General features: G+C 55.5%; 5 protein-coding genes across 5 annotated transcripts; 2 read left to right on the forward strand and 3 right to left on the reverse strand.

Annotated features, from left to right (window-relative positions):
- Positions 1-3,838: 3,838 nt before the first annotated feature.
- CDEST_10202 (uncharacterized protein) lies at positions 3,839-4,225 on the forward strand (the record flags this gene model as incomplete). The annotated part of the gene is made up of 1 exon (XM_062926360.1): positions 3,839-4,225. One exon carries the CDS (start codon positions 3,839-3,841, stop codon positions 4,223-4,225), a length of 387 nt encoding a protein of 128 aa, XP_062782411.1.
- A 658-nt stretch (positions 4,226-4,883) lies between these two features.
- CDEST_10203 (Putative NAD-dependent epimerase/dehydratase, NAD(P)-binding domain superfamily) lies at positions 4,884-10,522 on the reverse strand. The gene is made up of 5 exons (XM_062926361.1): positions 9,959-10,522; positions 9,492-9,851; positions 9,203-9,331; positions 8,512-9,076; positions 4,884-8,459 (listed from the first exon to the last, which is right to left on the reverse strand). Exons 1-4 carry the CDS (start codon positions 10,218-10,220, stop codon positions 8,757-8,759), a joined length of 1,071 nt encoding a protein of 356 aa, XP_062782412.1. The 5' UTR covers positions 10,221-10,522; the 3' UTR covers positions 4,884-8,459; positions 8,512-8,756.
- CDEST_10204 (Putative tetratricopeptide-like helical domain superfamily) lies at positions 5,600-8,523 on the forward strand (the record flags this gene model as incomplete). The annotated part of the gene is made up of 3 exons (XM_062926362.1): positions 5,600-5,682; positions 5,849-8,459; positions 8,512-8,523. The coding sequence occupies 3 exons, from the start codon at positions 5,600-5,602 to the stop codon at positions 8,521-8,523; spliced, it is 2,706 nt and encodes a 901-aa protein (XP_062782413.1).
- A 1,000-nt stretch (positions 10,523-11,522) lies between the features above and the next one.
- CDEST_10205 (uncharacterized protein) lies at positions 11,523-13,955 on the reverse strand (the record flags this gene model as incomplete). The annotated part of the gene is made up of 1 exon (XM_062926363.1): positions 11,523-13,955. The coding sequence occupies one exon, from the start codon at positions 13,953-13,955 to the stop codon at positions 11,523-11,525; it is 2,433 nt and encodes an 810-aa protein (XP_062782414.1).
- A 1,676-nt stretch (positions 13,956-15,631) lies between these two features.
- CDEST_10206 (Putative major facilitator superfamily, MFS transporter superfamily) lies at positions 15,632-17,962 on the reverse strand. The gene is made up of 3 exons (XM_062926364.1): positions 17,037-17,962; positions 16,386-16,968; positions 15,632-16,307 (listed from the first exon to the last, which is right to left on the reverse strand). The coding sequence occupies exons 1-3, from the start codon at positions 17,450-17,452 to the stop codon at positions 15,756-15,758; spliced, it is 1,551 nt and encodes a 516-aa protein (XP_062782415.1). The 5' UTR covers positions 17,453-17,962; the 3' UTR covers positions 15,632-15,755.
- Between the last annotated feature and the right edge of the window lie 1,279 nt (positions 17,963-19,241).

A 19,241-nucleotide genomic window follows, 5' to 3' on the forward strand; every position in this document is an offset into this window, starting at 1 on the left:
CTGTGTTGTATTGTACGGTATCAAATTGTTGTTATTATGTTTAGTGCTTTAGCGCACACTACATACTTCAAATATTATACAATAGGAGTCTCTGTCTAGTTCTTACTGGAAGGCAACAACAGAGATTCTTCTTGTATGATACTGTAGCAGTAGTCATCTTATTCCTAATACCTAGTTCTTGCTAAAAGGCGACAGTAGGTAGGAATAAGGAATTAGCACAAGATGTCTTACACCTATCTACCCAGTTCTTGCTAGAAGGCAACAATAGGTAGGAATAAGACTTATTAACGTATGACGTCTAGTATATTAATTCTTGTCTCTTTACTCTTGCTAATCTGTGATCGCACGAAGCAATCCTATGTGATTGCCTAAGCAATCACTAATCAGTGTTGAATAGACTTTATACGTGCACGCAGGTACTAAAAATGTAGGGTAAACCAAAGATTAGATATCTGTGACTATCCTTTCTAACTACAGGATTAGGGTCGTACGAGACAGATATACTGTCTCATCCGGCCTTAAGTCATTCAGGCCAAGCCAAGTGATGATTCCCCTGTGTATGAGTGAGTGCTGCACAATCCAGTCTGTGCACTTTGTTCCTGAGTCGTAGGTGTCGTACGGTCATGTGATCATGTTATTCCAACAGCAATGGAATTTCTGCTACTAGTTGAGGGGGCGCTATCGCTCTTGCTGTTGTTGTTACTCTCACCTTGACTGCCATTGACAGAACTATTGCTAACGATACAAGCTGCTAATCTAGTTGTGAAGATCGAGAAGGGAGGGGGGTTCCGTATCAAGCGGGAGGTTATACCTCAAATATATATCTTCGTCTTCTTAGTGTTCAAGATTTGTACTGACAGATGCCTGAATTGGGAACTTAAAGCACCCCTGTCAGCGATGTACTAGAAGCTCCCCGACCCAAAAAAAGAAAAACAAAAGAAGAAGAAGACGATGAGATTTCCTAAACATAAAGTTTGGACATGAAACTGAGTGTCAAAGACCCGTCGGAACTTGGTACTCGGAACGGTACCCTATTATGACGATTTCCGACGGCAACTATATGGTGTGAAGTTAGAATGGAGCATAGTCTAAAGATGGAAGAGAAGGCAACTCGCCGTTCAAGATTTCCTTCGCCTCGTTTCGAGCCGATTCAGTTCTGCACCAGACGCAGACATCGTGGGATACCGAAGCCTCCTGAAGCATGTTTCCACCGTCGGCGTGCGTTTCTTGCGTATCGAGAAAGAGGCAGTGCAACCCGGCCTTGGGGCACTGCCGTGTGAGCAGCGTTGGCAACAACCGTAGCGGAAGGCACCGTGCTGTCGGGGGAGGCCATGGAGGCCGTAGCAATGGTATTTAAAGCTTTGCGAGATTCATAAGGAGTCGCCTGCCCTCGGAATGTATACTTTGCACAATAAACTCGGTTTCATTTTTTTCTCCAAACAGCTTCCACAACAGGCTGGATGTGCCCGAGAACAGGCAGGAGCATCGTGACGACGGAACAGGAGCCAAAGCGTGAGAAAGGCGTTGATACACAGATGGAAATACACCACTAGCTCAAGCATCCCCCATAAGATAGACTCGCTGCCTCTCACTGGTCTCTCCTTGTGTATCATCCTCCTTATTGAGACTGTATCCTTTGGGCACACTGAAAGTTTCACCGGTGAGCCGTTCCGGCCTCAAAGTATAGGATAGAAGACCTCTCCAACACTCACTACCTCGCAACAGCATAGGGAAATATGCATTTAAGCCTGGCAGGTTTGCTGCTTACATTGTTTGCTGTGACTGATCGTGCCAATAGGAGTACAGGCTCTTAAAAGCATACTTCGTTTCGGGGAACACGTTGATTGTAGGCAGTTGTTGTGACCTCTGAACCGGTCTTATCTGAACCGGTAGTTCAGCTGACGAAACAAGCAACTTTAGGTTTGTTTAACTGTTAATTTGCCTTACAATCCGAAGTGAGTCTGTCACTGGAGACAATGGACCAACCAGCTCTGCCGATAGATACTAAGGTTTGTTGACCCGTGGTCGAGAACTTTGCTTGTGTTGAGAAATCGGATGATGAATGAAACTGGAAGGGGGGTGAGCCTCCCTTCGTGAAGGCGTGTGAAGCCCTCGGATGTCAGATCCAGAACTGCTGGTTCTCATGCTCGGTAACTTGTGGCCATGTGCGGAGCACCAACGTACGGGGAAAGTGGAAAGTCTTCGTCAAGACGTGTGCAGCACGTAGACAGACATCAACGAGTGTGGAATGCCGGCCTGGCAGTCACAAGCTTGCGCGCGACTCGAAGAAGGGCAGGATTGTTTAGCGCGCTGTCGCGGTAACACCAAAAGTCAGGTTCATCCCATGCCCACAACAAGGTTCAGAGGTCGCGGGGGTTTGCGGGTTTGGAACTACAGACGTGTCGGCACAGCCCGGTAGAGTGAGTGAGTGAGGTTCCCTTCAGCTGGACAAGTTGGGACGGTGCCCATGCGAGCGTGTTGGGATCCTAGGGTGTTTGAGCCGAGAGTCATGGAACATGCATGAGGTTGTCATGCGGCTTGGAGTCTACGTAGGGCGCTCCACCTCGAGCGAGCGGCGTCCGGGTTTGCCGGGTTGCTTCATCCAGAGACATCATTCGCAAAGAAGTTGAGTAGCGCGGGTGTGAGAAGAAGCTAGACAAAGCACGTCGGATGGCTCAAAAGAGGCCTGAATGTGCAGGTACGCGAGTGATGATGGGGGCTCTCGCGGTTCGCACCCTGGAATGAATGGAGTCCTCTGTCGACGCCCTCCCTTGTCGAGGTCTGCGGAACGGGTGGAGAAATAGGGTACTTATCTAGGGTAGGTAGCGTAGGCAGGCATCTGTATCTCTAGCGAGAAAAGGAAAAGGGAGCGATTCCGATTGCGATCGGTCAGCCCCCAAGGGGCGGGACGGGCAGCTGCTGCGAAGGGGGGGGGGGGGGGGGGGGCGTTGTTGCATGTCACTCGCTGGTCGCTGTTGATGTTTCTATGTTTGGAAACATGAGAATGATTGACATTGTGGCTGAGCAGGCGAGCAGCAGCGAGCTAGGGCAAGATAGCCGAGTGGAGGGCAGCATCTGGTCGAGATTGGGCATCCACCGGGTTCCAAATGCTGTGGATGTTTTGCAATAGGAGGTGTGTGTGTCGGTTGTCAGAAGGGGCAATATGAGTGGTATTGAAAGTGAGTGTGAAACCACACGAGCGAGTGCAATGAGTTGCGAGAAGGGACTGCCACGAGGAAGCAGGACGAGTGGTGAGATGAGATGGGAAAAGGAGGGGCGGGAAGGGCGGGAAGGGCAGGACGCAATGGTGGGGGATGCCTGTGGCAGCCTAGGTAGGTACCTACTGAGGCGTCTTGTCCGGTGTCGCGACTGCGCTGCTGCTAACCCAATGCCACTGCTATCGTCCGTTCGTCCGCGGTTTGCTGCCCCGGGAGCCGGGAGACGACAGAAAAAGAAGGGACGACGAAGGAAGATGAGATGAGCAGACGGGCAGGAAAGATGGAAAGAAGGCAGGAAGGACGGGCCATTGCTGTTATGTCCTCCCTACCGTTTTCCTTACATTGTTGCCTTTCTCCTTCCTTCTTCCTTCTCTTCCTCCTCGCCTCTTCTCCCTCTGGCTCTTGATCCTTTGAACGCTGTGAATCGTCGTTGGCTTTGTTTCCGACCCTGACCCTCAATACTCATCCCTCGCCATCGCCAACACGGACCCGGCGCCGCCACAGCCCTTTGCCTCACTCGAACCCCAGCTCGACCGCCGTCATCCCTGCCCCGAATACCTTGAAGACCCCATGCCCCAATAGACGGCCGACATACGTATGAGATAGGTAATCAACAAGAGATGGTCAACTATCAATCGGCGCCGTACGCGCGGCTTGGCCAGGGACTTGCGCCGCCAGATTCCGCTCGCGGCCTACCTTGCAACGGTAACGGCAACGGCAGCGGTAGCGGCACAAGAAGCGCCGGTAACAGTGGAACTGCTGCTTCATCGGGACCGCATTCCATTTCCGAGAACCAAGGAGCCGATCAGGGTCGTCCTCAGGAACCAGCGCCTGGTGAGTGGAATCTCTCGTTTTGCATCATGTTCATCCCCCTAGTCCCCAAAAGACCATCTCTCCTCCGGATCCCTTTCGTGGAGATCACCTCATTTCATCAAGCCGGTGGACCCCCAAATCGGAATTATTGCTGCTGCTGCTGCTGCTGCTGCTGTTGCTGTTGCTGCTGTTAGTGCTGCCTTCGCCGCCGCGTTTATCTTCAGGGTCTCGACTGCAAGCCTTGGCCGTGGCATGTGGGAAGCGAAATATGTACATCCAAGCGCGCAGGGGGCTGTCTCGCCGGACATGCTGAATGGGCTCATGCCACCCCTTTGGAGGAGGTTGACTAGGCCTGGGGGCTGTTGTGCCTCCAACCTTTCTCCCTCGCTCCGTTTTTCAACGATTGCTGCCACCGACATGTTGCCCATGCGTGCAGGGCGGGCGAAATGGACAACCGTACAGGTTTGAATGGGAAATAAATACACCTTCAACGCTTACATACTCAACTTCGTCTTACATGCCTCATCCTGGCCCTACCCCCCGCCTCTCGACCACCCTTCGGCACCTAATCCTCGAGACCAACCCGCCCCACCTTGCACCGCCCACCACCAAAGTACAGACGAAGATGTACTACACTACTCAGTCCTCTTCGGCTTCGAGCCCGCAGCAAACCTGCAGCGCCGTCAGCATCAACTCAGCACCCACCCCAATAAAGCCTTGTTACCCAGCTCGTCAGCTGGGCTGCAGTGTGCTAGCGCCGGTGCTGCGGCTTGGGGGTTGGTGGAGCAGTATCTTCCACAGCGAGACCAACGACCCCTCCTTCTCTATAACTTCCCTGGCCAGTCCCACTTGGGAGAGAGAGAAGAGAGGGGAGGGGGACTTCCCCCCTCAACTGCTGTTCCAAAGAGAGAAATGCACCTCTGGCACCTGGCACACCCCATCTGGAGCTGTTCCCATGTTTCACTAGCCGGCTCATGCACCCTCGAAAAAGAAAGAAAAAGGGGACGGGCAACTTCTTCTGCACGCTAAAAAGAAAGGGTCCGCCGTCGAGAACCAGATGCTCTGAGCTTCGACCTGGTCTCTCCACCCCGCTTCCGGCCGCTCTCACTCCTCGCACCTCGGATTCGAGACTGAAAGCAAGCGAAAGCCAGTGAAAGCAGAGACAGTACGGATAATAGCCAAGGACGAAGCCCAATACTGGAAATCCCCAAGTCCTTTCCGACCTCAGCCGTGCCATTTCTTCTTCATTTTTTTATTGCCCCCTTTCTGCGCCTCATCCTCCCCACCCACGACAGGACTCGTTATCCTTGCTTGGGTTGTTCCGAACAGACAAGTCCGACAACGAGCAGCAGCAGTAGCAGCAGCAGCAGCAGCAGCTCTTTTCAGTGGCCCCAGAAGGTGGCCAGCGCCCTGTCAGCAACAGGCAAAGCAATTCTAATCTAGCACCGCACACTCCCAAAAAAACGCCGACGGCGGCTCCAACCTAAACGTCATTCAACTCAACCCCCGCTGACTGATTACCTCCTATTTATGCAGCTGCACCTCAGCCCAAAATCACAACTGACGAGATGCCACAATTCGGCGCAACGTTCGTTCCTGGAGGGTTCGACGACTATTACATGCCCGAGGTCGTTGCACCTTCGCCTCAGCGGTACGCGTATTCCCTCATTTTAATCTCGGCGGATCATTCATGGGTCCCTCCTTTCCCCCTTCGCTGGAACTGGAGATGGGGCCGTTTTTGGCGCCCATCCTGTCTTTGTTCTGTCCTTTCCCCCCCCCAGCCGGGACAGCTTTTGCTGACTGCGCGTTTTGTCCAGTGTGACGCCCCAAGTCCCCCAGAACATGCAAAACGACCTTCAGCGTATGGAACTTGAAGCCCGCGAAGTCGATCCGAACCGAACCTCGTCCAGCATCACCAACCGCCACGGCCGAGAGCCGTCGCTATCCTCGGTCCTCAAGCCCCCCGTCCCTGGCGCGCCGACTTTGCCACCGAAAGGACACGCTGACCCGCCAACCGGTGCACCCTCATCCGACTCCTACACAGCCTTCCACGAGAACAGCGCGAGCGGCAATCACCACAAGATGCGGCCCAGCGCGGCGCCCTCGTTCTCTCCCTTCCCCAAAGTCAAGGGCGACAACATACCCCCGACCGACGAGGAAAAGGAGGAGATCCTGTGGAACGCCCGCGAACATGTCCTGCACTCTAACAACGTCTCCATGCAGCTGTCGTGGGCCCGCGACACCTTGGCCTGGGCCGAGATCGTCATGGAGGCAAGAGCCAGAGACCCTGACAGCGGCCGCCAGACACCAAAGGTCGAGCACGAGTTGCGCGCCGACGCCATCAACATCGTCAACTACCTCGTGGGCCAAGAACATCCCGAGGCACTCTTTATGAAGGCAAAGTGGCTCGAGTTTGGCAAGTTTGGTTGCCGGCCAGACAAGCGAGATGCGTACACAAAGTACCAGCGCGCCGCTGAGCTCGGTTACGCGCGTGCTGAGTACCGCCTGGGCATGCTCTTTGAGAACTCGAACGATTACAACAAGGCTGTTGAGCATTACTACCTTGGCGTGCGACTCAAGGACTCGGCGGCTATGTACCGCCTGGGTATGATGAATCTCCTCGGTCAACACGGCCATCCGAAAGACTACCAGCGTGGTTTGGACCTTATCAGGGAAGCCGCAGACCTTTCGGACGAGGACGCGCCCCAGGGCTCCTATGTTTACGGAATGCTCCTTGCCAAGGACCTTCCCGACATTGACGTCCCCGAAGCACTACTGCCCGCCGACTTGACGCTGGCCAAGATGTACATTGAGAAGGCTGCCTACCTCGGATTTGCCAAGGCCCAGTTGAAGATTGGCCAGGCTTACGAGCTCTGCCAGCTTGGGTGCGACTTCAACCCTGCTTACTCGCTCCACTACTACGGCCTCGCCGCCCAGCAAGGCCAGCCCGAGGCATCGCTTGGTGTCAGTCGATGGTTTCTGTTCGGATACGAGGGTATTTTCAACAAGAACGAGCAGCTTGCGTTCAAGTACGCTCAGGATGCAGCCAACGCAAAGTTGCCAACGGGCGAGTTCGCCATGGGCTACTACTACGAGATTGGCGTATACGTACCTAAGGACTTGCGTCAAGCCCGGTTCTGGTACGAGGCTGCCGCTGACCACGGCAACAAGGATGCCAGAGGCCGACTTGATGCTTTGGATCACGAGAAGAGCCTAACCAAGGCCGACCACGAGACTACAACACTCACGAGAATCAAGTCGCAGCATGGGTCCCAGCGTGGCAGGCGACCCGACCGCTTCAAGGCGCAGCCAACCACTATGGCCACTGTTTCGGAGAGCGCGCCGGTCACTCCCACCGACGCACACCCCGGGTATCCGGGTGGTTCGGCCAGAACGTCACCTCACCCGTCTCCGAGAGTACACCCCTCACCCGGGCAAGACCACGTTGACTATCCCGACCCAGCCCGGCCCAATAGTATGGGCAACAGGCCATCCGCGTTCACTGTCAACCTTGATTCCAACTTGGCAATCCGCCCCAAGTCGGCCGCTCCTTACCCCGAAGACGACCGGCCCGCGCCGCTTAACCTCAACAGACCGAAGTCGACGGCCCCTTACCCTGATGACGACCTCCATGGTCGGGGCCCTGGACCTCAGTTGTCTCCCCACTACAACACTGGCGGCCGCCCTCCCGCCGGCCCCCACTCGGATCGACCCGGAAGCGCTTTTGGGATCCGTACCGGGCCTGGCGGCCCTCCGGGGCCCCCAGGCAACGTTCGTGCTTCGCAGTCGATGGGCAACATGATTCCCCCCGCCGGCTCAGACCCGCGCGCTCGTGTGCCAGTCGGACCGCCTTCCGGATATCGCCAGCCCAGCCCAGGACCCGCAGCCCGGCCGTCCACGACACAGCCATACCCCATATCAGGCGGCCTTCCCCCCAACCCTGCCACAAATAGGCTTACCAAGCAGAACCCGTACGCTAACCCTCAACCCTCACCGCCATTCCAGCAAGGGAACTACGGACCGGGCGATTACGGCCAGCCTGCACCGCTGCCGTCGCAGCCTGGAGGTTTTGGCCCGAGGACATCATCTATCCCGCCCGAGCAGCACGGAGGGTACGGCAGAGGCGGTGGAGCGGCACCTCAGCGCATCGACTCGATGCCGCTTAGCCCTTCTGGCCAGTCGCGTCCTCCCCAAGCTGGTACCGGGCCGGCTGGTGCGCCTAGGCCTTTTCCAAACCGGCCAGACCTTGCGGAGCAGCCTGGTCGCACAGGCAGTGCGCCGCCGTCATCGCAGCCGCGACCACAGCAGAAGCCTAGCCCTGCTCCCAGCGCCCAAACGGTGCCTCCTCCGAAGAAACAAGCGGCAGGCCAAGGACCTTCGACGTTCGAGGAGATGGGTATTCCCAAGGGCAAGGATGATTCGGACTGCGTGAGTACACATGTTTCGACACTGGTGGAACCCTTGCTGACAAAGTGCGTAGATCGTGATGTAAATTTTCCTCAGATACCAATTTCACTTGATGACATGATGCTTTCCAGCTTTGATACCGCGGTGGCTGGAGCGTTACATGTAGATAGACATACAGTTGGGCCCATAGGACGGCCAGGCGAGGAGTACACCAGCACCCGCGCAACAATTGAGTCATTTTGAGCACAGGGCACAGGACCGTGAGTGAAGCCTCGAACGTGTGTGTGTGTGTCTGGTCTTATATGCTTGATCCAAACATTACTTGGAGCCAGCTTCTGCGGCAGTATACTGCCCAGCCAGTGGCCCGATGCAATCTCGCAGGCTTGTCCAGCCCTTGCCGCCCTGCAGACGCCTCATCAGCTCGGTGGCCCTCTCGTTGGCAACAATGCCCTTGTCTGAGGCGAGGTCGGGCAGGTCGTCAGGGAAGCTCCGGTCAGGCTGCACCTCGCGGAAGACGGCGAGAAGGTCGTTGATGTTGAAACGATCGGCGTAGGCGATGAGACGCTCGGACTGGACATCAGGGAAAAGGAGGGCTGCGATGTGGATTCTGGCAATGTCGACGACGTCGCAGAACCATTCTTCACAGTGTCAGCTGGACAAAGTCATAGGGAACAAAGTCTGCCAAAGTTCTTCAAACTGCAAAGGGGGATGTGGGGATGTGTGGCATGTGGTAAGGAAGGGTGGTAGGGATTTGGATGGCTTACGAGCCGGAAACATGGCGGCGAACTCGGGCGTCAACTTCCCGTCCCAGAGGTTCTTCAGGACGCCGACGACGGTTGGGAAGCCTTGGTGTCCTGGGAGGAGGACCTTGCCTAAGGCGGCGTTGGGGACGACTATGACGAATCCGGTCAGCGCTTGTTATAACAATGACGATATTCCTCCATCGGAACGAAAGGTTAGAACTAAAGTGGCAGAGAAGAGCAAGAGCTTAGGCGAGCCAAAAAGGGGGAAGGGACATATGTGAAACCAAGCACCAGGGGGGTGGTTCCCTACTTGAATTCAACACAAACCCGGGCTTCTCCTCGCGATACCACCTCCAGAGCTCCAACTCAGCCTTGGTCTTTGCGGCCGAGTAGGCGATGTAGCCGCCGGCCATGCCGCCGGGGCCCTTTCTGGAATACGCGATCTCGACGGCCTGGTGATTGTATGTGCCGGGGTCGACGGTATAGGGCACGCCGGGCCTGGGCATGGCGGCGGCGCCGGAGGAGGAGGTGTAGACGAAGCGTCTGATGGTGGGGGAGCGGGCGGCGGAGCGGAGGACGGAGAGGGTCGCGGACACGTTCTGGGGGACGGAGTGCGTGGGGTCCGGGGAGAGGGAAGTGATGGCGAGGGTGTGGATTATACCGTCGGCACCTGCGGTCGTCGGTCAGCGTTCAGGTGCGGGTGAGCCGGCTTACTGGCTTTCCGGTCGTACAGAGAAAAGGGAGTGAGAAGAGGAAGGGAGAGGGGGGGGGATGAACCATCGACGACGTCGTCAAACGCGCCGTCCTGAGTGATCTCGGCGATCTTGTGGAGGGTGAAGCTCCCGGCGCCGTAGGTCTTGTCGAAGTGGTCGGCGAGCCAGCGGGTCTTGCTGGGGTCGCGGACGGTGCCGCGGACGAGGTAGCCGCGGGCGAGGAGCTGGTCGGCGATGTGGCTCGCGATGAAGCCGTTGGCGCCGGTGATGACGATCCTGGAGCCGAGGGGTAGGGCCGGTGACGATTCACGGGGGAAGTCGGACATTGTTGCCTGCTGGTGGTATCTGACTGCTATGCTCGTCTGCTAACGGGGTGTCGTATTTCTTTCGGTAATGGGAGGGAGGGAGGGAGAAAGTGTGCGGCGGGGGATTCCATCGTGTGAGCCTGGGAGGAGGGTTGCAGGTCTGGAGGTCGCCTTTATATCACCGGCCTTCTTGGAAATGGAAAATGGAAAATGTCCTCCTGGAGGTGGATCGAAAGAAGGGTTGTCGATGCGAGATGCGATGTTCTCGTTTCGCGATGGCGAGTCTGACGCGGGGATGTTCTGGTTTGTCAGAAGGGACCATCCCACCGGGGCCGTCGCGCGGCCGCGGGAGAAAGCTGATGTGAGCAGCCAGCCGATGGGAGATGGCATCCCGTCCGTCCGGTCTGCTTTCTCCTGCCTGTCAGTAATCGGTTCCAGGTTTTGGAGGCATATATCTTCTCTCCATCTGTGTACGGGACTTTGCTCTGCCTCTACCGAGCCGGCCGCGATACACGCTGGACGAGCGGGGATATATATCGTCGGGGGGGGGGGGCTTCGCGTCACAGGAACGAGCGGCTTTCAGCCTCATACCAACCACATGGAAAGCAGCTATTACTTGTTTATGACCAGCGAGCGGATGCTTTGCCCGTCACGCCTCAGTCGAGGCCGGGCTTCAGTCGAACAAGCAAGGCATGAGAGGAGACGAAGTAGGATTCACAAAAAGACCTCCCCCACTGAACTGGAGAGGGAGATGAGGAGGCCAGTTCGGAGCCAGTGGTTGGAAATGCGTTATCTGTCTGTCTGTCTTTCCGTTCGAATGAGGGTTGTTTGTTCTACTATACAATTTTTGCCAGGACCGAAGGCTACGTTCCGTGTGATCTTACAATTGCCCAAAGCCTAGTCCATCCAAATGCTGGAATGCCAACCGGCCACATTCCAAACCTGCAACGTGTTCCGATCGACACCCGAGTATCCTGACTTGTTTTTTTTTGTGTGTTTTCTTTCCCCGTTTTCCTTAGCCACCTTTGTCGACCCTTTTCCAGTCCGGGTATATCCATCCATTTGGGTATATCCGCTGTTCGTCCTCCTGTATGAATGCGTCGCAGCACTCGTCGTGTCATCAGTCATGTCGGACACCTTGACCCATGTCGGCTTCTTCTTAGCCGTCACAATCGTATACTGCTAGTCGTCTTTATTCTTTCCATACTCCCCTTGGTTACCAGTATTCGTCTCGTCTCGTGTCCGTTTGGTCGATACTCTCTCACATCTTCAAAATGTGTATGCCGGATGGAGTACAATGAGATACGGCCGCATACCAGAAACTCAGTGGTTCTTGCGTCGACGCGGAGGAGTCGAATCGGCCATGGACGCGCAGGTTATGGTGTCAGCCGCCTTGTCGTTGTTCGAGGGTCTGCCGCGCTTCTTCTCTCCACGGTCGACCCTGGCCTTGAGCGCGTCGTAATGCTCTTCGTACTGCTTCTGGAGCAACTCGAACTGACCATCTACCTTCTTCATGATGGCTAGCTCGAATGCAGTCTGCCTGTCGCTTTGAATGGTGTGCTGATCCTCCGTTTGCTTGATGATAGCTTGCTCAGAGGCGGCCTGTTGATCTTTGATCTCCTGAACGTGGTCGTCCAACTTCTTCAAGACGGTATTCTCCAAAGCAATCAGCTTTCCATCACAGGAATGCTTCTGGTCGTCAACTTTCTGCGTGATGGTCTTCTCTAAAATAGCCTGCTTGTCGCCAATGGCCTTGATGTCGCTAGACATGGCATCGAGGCGTTCAAGGAAGGGGGAAAGCTTGCTGTCGATAATCTTCTCGATTTTGTCACTTGTCTCCTCAATGATTTCGCGCTCCGTCTTTGCAGTGACAGTTCGACCGTTGAAGGAGAAGCCAGAGTTTCCAGAAAAAAGTCGCATGGCCACCATGTTCGTGAGATCAACAGGGCTGAACGGCTGGCTCATCCATTGAGTGAGTGGATAGGTAGGGGTGGGAGGAGGTGAAGCCATCGTGAGAACAGAAGCAGGAGCCATAGCAGAAGGAGGCGCGCCAAAGGCCGTAGAAGAAAGGGCCGCGGAGTCAGTAGCCGCGGAAGCGACGAGAGCAGGACTAGCCGCGGTGTTATCGACGGAAGTGACTGGACGAGCGGGTACGGCGGGGGCAGCCATGGTCATCAGAGCCGGCGAAGGACTGGTTTGTCGCTGAACTCCGGCCTCTGCATGACGAAAGGTGTCAACATGAGAGGTCTTGCGCTTCTTAGCCTGGGGCTGGCTCATCTCGGAGCGGTCCATCTTCTCGCCCTGCTTCGACTGCTGTTGCTTCCACTCGTTGTCGCGGCGCTTCTTGATGGGGGAAGGGTCAGAGATTTGAAGGTCTCGGACCATGTCTTCCGGTGTACGGTCTCGTCCGATGGCGCTGACTGGGCTCGATCTTACGACGATGGGGTTCTGCTTGGATGGAGTCGGACGGCTGGGGGCGAGTTGGTGCTGAGAGGAAGAGGCAATCTGATTGGCCTTGGCGGACAAAACAACCTTGGGAGGCAAGGGTTTGGCAGTCTTGTTGGCGTTGTGGGGGGTCTTTTGCAATTCGAAGGCAGAAGCAAGAGAGGCGGAAAGGGAAGGAGCCTTCTGCTGCTGGGCCGAAGAAACTGAAGAAGTCTTCTTCTGGGTTGGGGATGGAAGAGTCTCCTTCTGAGCTGAGGATACAGAAGAGATGTCAGGTAGCAAGTTTTTGACAACAACAGGGCGTGACATCAGCTCCTGCATGGAGATGACATGACACTTGCCGTGCATGTCTCGCCAGTGGCTGCAGGCCTCCTTGTTGTAGCCGTTGCTGACCAGCTTGAGCAAGGAGCTGTTCTCTCGGCGGAAGCAGTTGGCAATCATTCTGTTCTTGTGACCGCGGTCCAGGATGATGGCAGCAAGGTATGTGGTCTCAGCCCATTCCTTGTTGCGCGCAAGGCACCACGCAATCCAGATCTGAGTGACTCTCTTGGGACCCTCTTGGAACTTTTCCCAGACCTGTATGTTTTCCTTTGACTGCTGCTCGGCAATGTTCATGATGGCCACAGCACTGCGGATGATGGGATGGTCGGAGCGAGGAACAAAGACTGAGCGGCTCATGATGTCCTTTGCCCATTTCTCAATCTGGTCAGCAAGGCCAATGTCGAGGTTGGGGTGAGTGAGCGGTCTGCTGATCAACCCATAAAGCCTCTGGATCTTGGCCGGATGAGCCAACTGGTTCTTCTGCCAGTATGTATCGCGCAACTCTCTCTCCAGGCCATAGGTATGCACCATCTCAAAGAACTCCTGCAGGCGGGTCGGGTTCCAGATGTCTGTTCTGATGAAGGCTTCGGACAAGAGATAACGCTCTAGGTTAATCATCTCGTCCTGGCCCTGCTTCAAGATGCTCTTCATCTTGGAGTAGTGAATGTTGGATCCCAAATGACGACCTGCAATCTGGGCAGTTAAGCGCATGTCGACTTCAATGGAATCCATCAGGCTCTTTAGGGCCGGCGTGTGGACAAGCTCGCCTCTCATGGCACCTCGAACCATAGCCTCTGTGTAGAGGATCTTGGGCAGGGGTTTCTTGATGGGACGGGGTGGGCCGTAACGGATGCCGCCAGATTTGTTGGGTGGGTGGCTGTCAGTATCTTGCTCATGGTCGCTCTCATGAAGCACGCTGGCGCTGCGCTTCAGAGAGGGCCCTGAAGAAGGGGATGTGCCTCTCTGGGCTGGAAAGCCGTTGGCACTCATTCTGGTCTCTCAGTTGGGCTTGCTCTGAGGATGCATGGTTAGAAAACGAAAACATTCGCGATTCCATAGAGCGAAGAGAAAATATGGTTAAAAAAACAGATAAGCTATAAGCGTCTCTGAAGCTGGAGAAACAAAGAGAAGAGGGGGAAGAGAAAAGAATAAGCAGAGAGCTACTTACTGCTAGGGGCTGCAGTTGTCTTGTAATCAAAACCAAGGTACTTTGAGTGAGATGGAGCTTGACTTGAGAAGGCTGTGACAACAAGGGGCGGGTTGACGGAGGAAAAGAGGGAGGAGGGAAGCAGTTGTGTTGCAGAGACAATCGATACTGGAATATCGCCGCTGTGCGTGAAGATTGGTCGCGTCCAGCCGTTTGTGGTGGGAGGGAAGAAAACAATAACAAGAGACGCAGGTGAAGGCGAAGAAAGGTACCGACAAGAGAAGGTAAGGAAGGTACTGTAGAGAGGACAGAAAGGACCGGACAAGGGCCCATCTGCCCTAAGAAAATGAATACGCATCTGGTCTGGGAAGGAAGGTGCAAGGTGAGGTCGGTAGTCGTGCCTTCCCATTCTGGTTTTCCCACCTTAGGTGTTCATCCCAACTGAGATCTCACTTTGAACAATCTGATACTTGAGTAAGAGAGTCAGTCCACAGCGTAAAGATGACGTTAATTGAGAAGTTGGATCCGGAACTTGGACATGCGAAGAACCTGATGAAGTAAGTTAGGCATGACTGGGATATTGTACATCAAGCCAGCATAGCAGACCAAGACCCAGGCAACAGCAACAGCTTCACCATACCAACCCTGAGAATTATAAGGGAATAGCTGATGTATAAACGGACTGCTAGATCTGTATGCTTCTGGAAAGAGATGGATTTGTTGGGTGACCCGCGTAAGGCAGCCAACTATGAACTATAGGGTTACCGATTCGAAAGAGACCATGATTCTCGTTGCAGAGAGCCATCCATTGAGTGAGCCGGATCGGTATATGTGCATAGAATGAGCTACTGAACGATGTTTCCTTAGAAGGGAGAGGGAAATTCGATCTGCCTGCCGTGGCCTTGGCTGTAAACTGAGCCTTGGGCCTTGGGCCTTTGACGCCGTGTGATGACCACCAGGCTTGAGAATCATGTTGTTGTACGTATAAGATCTATTGCCGCAAAGTTGGACGAACTTGCCTGGCTTTTGGTTGAGAGTCGCCGTCTCACTTCACTTATTGGACCCTTTCCACTATGTGTAACTGTGTCAGCCAGCAGTAGCATCCCCTTACAGCTCAAATGCCGACCTCCACGCCGACGCCATCTAACGAGACCCCAAATATTGGCTTGTCCCAACACACCTGAAGGCTCTCAGCGCCGACACAAAACTGATGGCGAGGCTCCTGGATGCAGGTCAAAGGCCACCGATCTGCGCACATCCTCCCTCACCTGGACTGAGCGAGAAACCACGTCGGAGCGGCGCACGGCAATGCAGAGGCGTGACATCTTCCTACCTAAGGGGGGGGGTGTATCTAGGCCTAGGCCTCAAGGAGGCCGCGTCGCGTATGGCGCTTCTAGATCTGGTGGAAAGGCAGTAGGTCGACTCGATGCTGGGGAAGATGCACCGGTTGCGCGCGGAGGCACGGCAGACGGTCTACCCACCGCCCGGCACGCTTCAAGATTCACTTATTATGATCGTTGTCTATTAAATTAGGGCTGTATCGAGCCTACGCAAACGCCAAAAGCTGCTCGTGTCGAGCAGTCAACAAATAAGCAACGCTGGTCTGTCCGCGAAAGTACACTAACGCAGCAACGACAACCCTCTCACGTTTTGAACCAGAGCCCTCCACCGGCCTTTCTCGTCTTCACCACCCTTGCGGCAATCCAGAAACACATGCCGGCAAGCAAGCACGTCCCCGCGTAGACCTGCGCTCCGACATACCTGCCGCCATCGGCCGAAATGATAGCACCGGCAATCGGCGGACCCGTCAACACGGCAAAGCTGACAATGGTAAATGTCATACCCATCCTCGTCCCCTGCTTTCGCGGGTCGCTCGTCAGCTGGCTCAGGGCGGAGGGGAACAAGCTTTGGATGGCGCTAGCGGCGAGGCCATAGAAGGGCGTCCACGTGTAGAGGCCCGACGTGGAGGAGACGGCGACCCAGCAGTACATGAGCAAGCCGGAGATGAAAGACATGGGAATAAGAGTGTTGATAGAGCCGACGCGGTCGGCGATGTAGCCAGGTAAGATGCGGCCTGGCACGCCCACGCCGTTGAGGACGAGCAAGAGGTTGAGAGAGGGGTTGTAGCTCAACCCGATAATGTCGCGGGTGTAGGAGGCAAGGTAGTAAAAGGCGAAAAAGACGCCGAGGTAATTCTGTCACGTTTCGTCAGCACCAAGACAGTTTGAACGGTGATGGAGGGGTGTAGGGGGACGGGTGTTCATTTGCCATACCAAGAAAGATCCGATGGCGTAGAACGTGTACTCCAACTCTTTGAACGCCGCCCACTCAACGATGCTCCCGGCCTTCCTCGGCTTCACCCTCGGCCGCAGGAACACGAAAGCGATCATCAGCGTGCCCATCTGCACAAACGCGATGGCGCGGATCGTCCACCCGAACCCAATGGACGGGAGCAGCTGCCTCACCATGGTTGGATAGATCAAGCCGCCCGTCGAGCTGCCGATCGATACGAAGCCCAGCGCCAGGCCCCTCCTCTTGTCGAAGTAGGTCGACGCCGTCGACAGCGCCGGGCAGAACAGGCACCCGTTGCCGATGCCCAGGCAGATGCCCTGGGCGAGGAAGAACTGCCAGTACTGGGTGCAGAAGGAGGTGGCGAGCATGCCGAGGGAGACGAGGAGGAAGCCGGCGGCAAAGAGCGTTCGGAAATAGCCGGCGTCGGTGAGGCGGCCGCTAAAGGTGCTGATGAAGAAGAGGAGGAAGACCTCGAAGGAGCCGATCCAGGCGATGTCGGATGGCGGGCGGGAAAGGAGGGTCGTGTAGTAGGATTGGAAGACACCGAAGGAGTTAACTATGCCCCTGAGGCGTTGTTAGTTCTGCTTGGGAAGGGAAGAGGATGCGAATCTGGAAAATGGGGTCGTGCTCACCAGGTATTCATGATAACCAGGTGGGCGCTGAAAACTATAGTCCAGAAAGTCAGACTCGCAGTTTCATCGGTTCGTGTCGCGGCAACCTTACTAGCCATCCAGGCAGTCACGCCTCCGTCGGGAGGCGGCGCTGGCGTAATGCTCGACCTCGACGTCGTTCGGCTGAGAGCCTGGCCCGCGATAGTGGCGGCGTCGGCGGCGTTGACATCGGGCCCGTCTCCGGCATCCGGGTCCGGGTCCGTGTCCTTGTCCTGTGCCACTCTGGATCGGTTGTCATCCGACGACGACGACGGTTGGAACACGGACGGGGGGCTCCCGCTCTTCTCCAGATCTGAGCCTGACCGAACTGGCGTGTTTGTCATCTGCGTGGCCTGCCTCTTCTCTGAATCTCGGGCCTGGTCTGGAGGCGTGCTCATGGTGCACCAATCTGAGCGCCAAGCGACGGAATCTTGGGGTACTTCACTTAACGGCTTGGGCTGTCTCTCCACAGGGTTTTGTCAAATGCCGGCATGCTTTTTCCCTCGTACGTCGACGCGCGGAATCCTAGAGCTTGATTGGAGACGTTCAATAGCCGATGTCCAGAGGCCGTTTATCCCGTTTTCATGTCGCAATCGGGTTGGGGTGACTTTTCTACACAGCATCTCCTTCTCCTCCTTCGATCGAGCAGTTGCTGTTTCAACGTCCATTAGGGTCAAGCGACCCCTTGGGACAGGTAATCAAAGATTATCGATCACCCGAGTCATGACGGTGCAGCCATCGACTACCATACCCCCCCACCCCGGGGCCGACCCCGGCCGCGGCGATTGTCTTTTTGACCGGCGAGGGGAAATGGCATCCACATGTAGACACACGCAATCTGGGGTCGCGTCGGCGAAGCGAGAGTCCAACCGTGCGAAGGGAGGGGTGCTGCCCTGTAGCATTGTCAATAATGCGGTCAATCTTTGCCGAATGCTTGGGATGACATGCAGCAAGCTCAGATGAGGTGACCGGGCTGCCGTCCGTGCCATATTTCCCGCGAAGCGAAAGACATGGAGATGATTGTCGAGGAGGGCAACTTGCTGCGGAGATCCACTCCAACCGTCTCATCCCGTTTTTGAAGTCTGGTCTCTGAACATTGTGAGCATTAAGTCGAGGTTTGGCAACTTTGGCTGGGAATTATTGGGTTGATGGTGTCCAAAGATGAGAACACCAGGTGTCTTGCGCACTTAGTTAACCTACCCTACCTTAGGTACCTACTCATGTCCCCCCAAACACAGCGAAACAGCTTGAGCTGGGCGCTTGGATACCAAGGTACCTAGGCCCACTGCTGGGAGATGCTAGGCTGCCTACCTACCTACCTCACCTCACCTACGAAAGTAAAACAGAGCGCTCTGACCACATAATAAGTGGAACACATCGTGGGGGTCGCATTCCTTCCTCGTAGGAGGTCGCCCCCACCCCCTCTTCAGTCATGAATCTACCACCTTACATCGACCTCAGGTCGGCCTCACATCCGCACATTGCTGTCGACGAATGCCACGCAAGAACGCCAAACCAACCAACTAACAAACCACTCATACGCAATTCTGGTGGTATCAATCTGCTCGAGTGAGGCAGCCGGTTGCTTAGCTTGAGCTTCGCCTTGAAGCCAAGAGCACAGCCATTCCTTTCCGTAGCCGTCCGAGCACCCGACCAACAACAACAACCCAACCTGATGCGTACGTACATCGCAACCGTCATGCGACCTCAACCAGTTGGCTCTTCAAACGGCGACATCGAACCATCCACCGGACACGGAAGTAAGCAATGCAACACTGGATGACTGTCCGGGTCCCAGCTGCCGGCCGACGCGTCCAATACATGTGCTGGACACCGCCACCAGCTGTTGGCCCGTTTTGTCGACCCATCTTGCCTCAACCTCTTGCTATCCTAACTGCGAGGCCCTGGCAACATTGACAGTTGCCTGGCGGCATGACGCAGTCCAGCCCATCTAAAAGACCGCCAGGCTGAGTTTGCTCCATGGGTTAAGCATTCGTTTGCTGCCTTTCTACCGGACATAGTCCTCCAGCTCTGCTCGCCCGCTTACAGTCTAACTTTGGCCTTGGCCGGCCTCCTGCATCAACCGCGTTTGAGTTTGAGACTTTGGGCTGCGCTGCTAACAGTACCCGCTGAAGCCATAAACTCAGCAAAGAGACCGGTACTCTCTTCGATGATCCAGAATGGCCT

This window comes from Colletotrichum destructivum, chromosome 6 (assembly GCF_034447905.1).
Source record: "Colletotrichum destructivum chromosome 6, complete sequence".
Classification (NCBI taxonomy): domain Eukaryota; kingdom Fungi; phylum Ascomycota; class Sordariomycetes; order Glomerellales; family Glomerellaceae; genus Colletotrichum; species Colletotrichum destructivum.

Coding starts and splice junctions, on each gene's coding strand:
- CDEST_10206 (XM_062926364.1), bottom strand. CDS start 17,452: ATGAGCACGCCTCCAGACCAGGCCCGAGATTCAGAGAAGAGGCAGGCC. Junction 16,969..17,036: donor CTGGTTATCATGAATACCTG/GTGAGCACGACC, acceptor ACAACGCCTCAG/GGGCATAGTTAACTCCTTCG. Junction 16,308..16,385: donor ACGCCATCGGATCTTTCTTG/GTATGGCAAATG, acceptor GAAACGTGACAG/AATTACCTCGGCGTCTTTTT.
- CDEST_10203 (XM_062926361.1), bottom strand. CDS start 10,220: ATGTCCGACTTCCCCCGTGAATCGTCACCGGCCCTACCCCTCGGCTCC. Junction 9,852..9,958: donor GTTTGACGACGTCGTCGATG/GTTCATCCCCCC, acceptor CGACGACCGCAG/GTGCCGACGGTATAATCCAC. Junction 9,332..9,491: donor CGGGTTTGTGTTGAATTCAA/GTAGGGAACCAC, acceptor GATTCGTCATAG/TCGTCCCCAACGCCGCCTTA.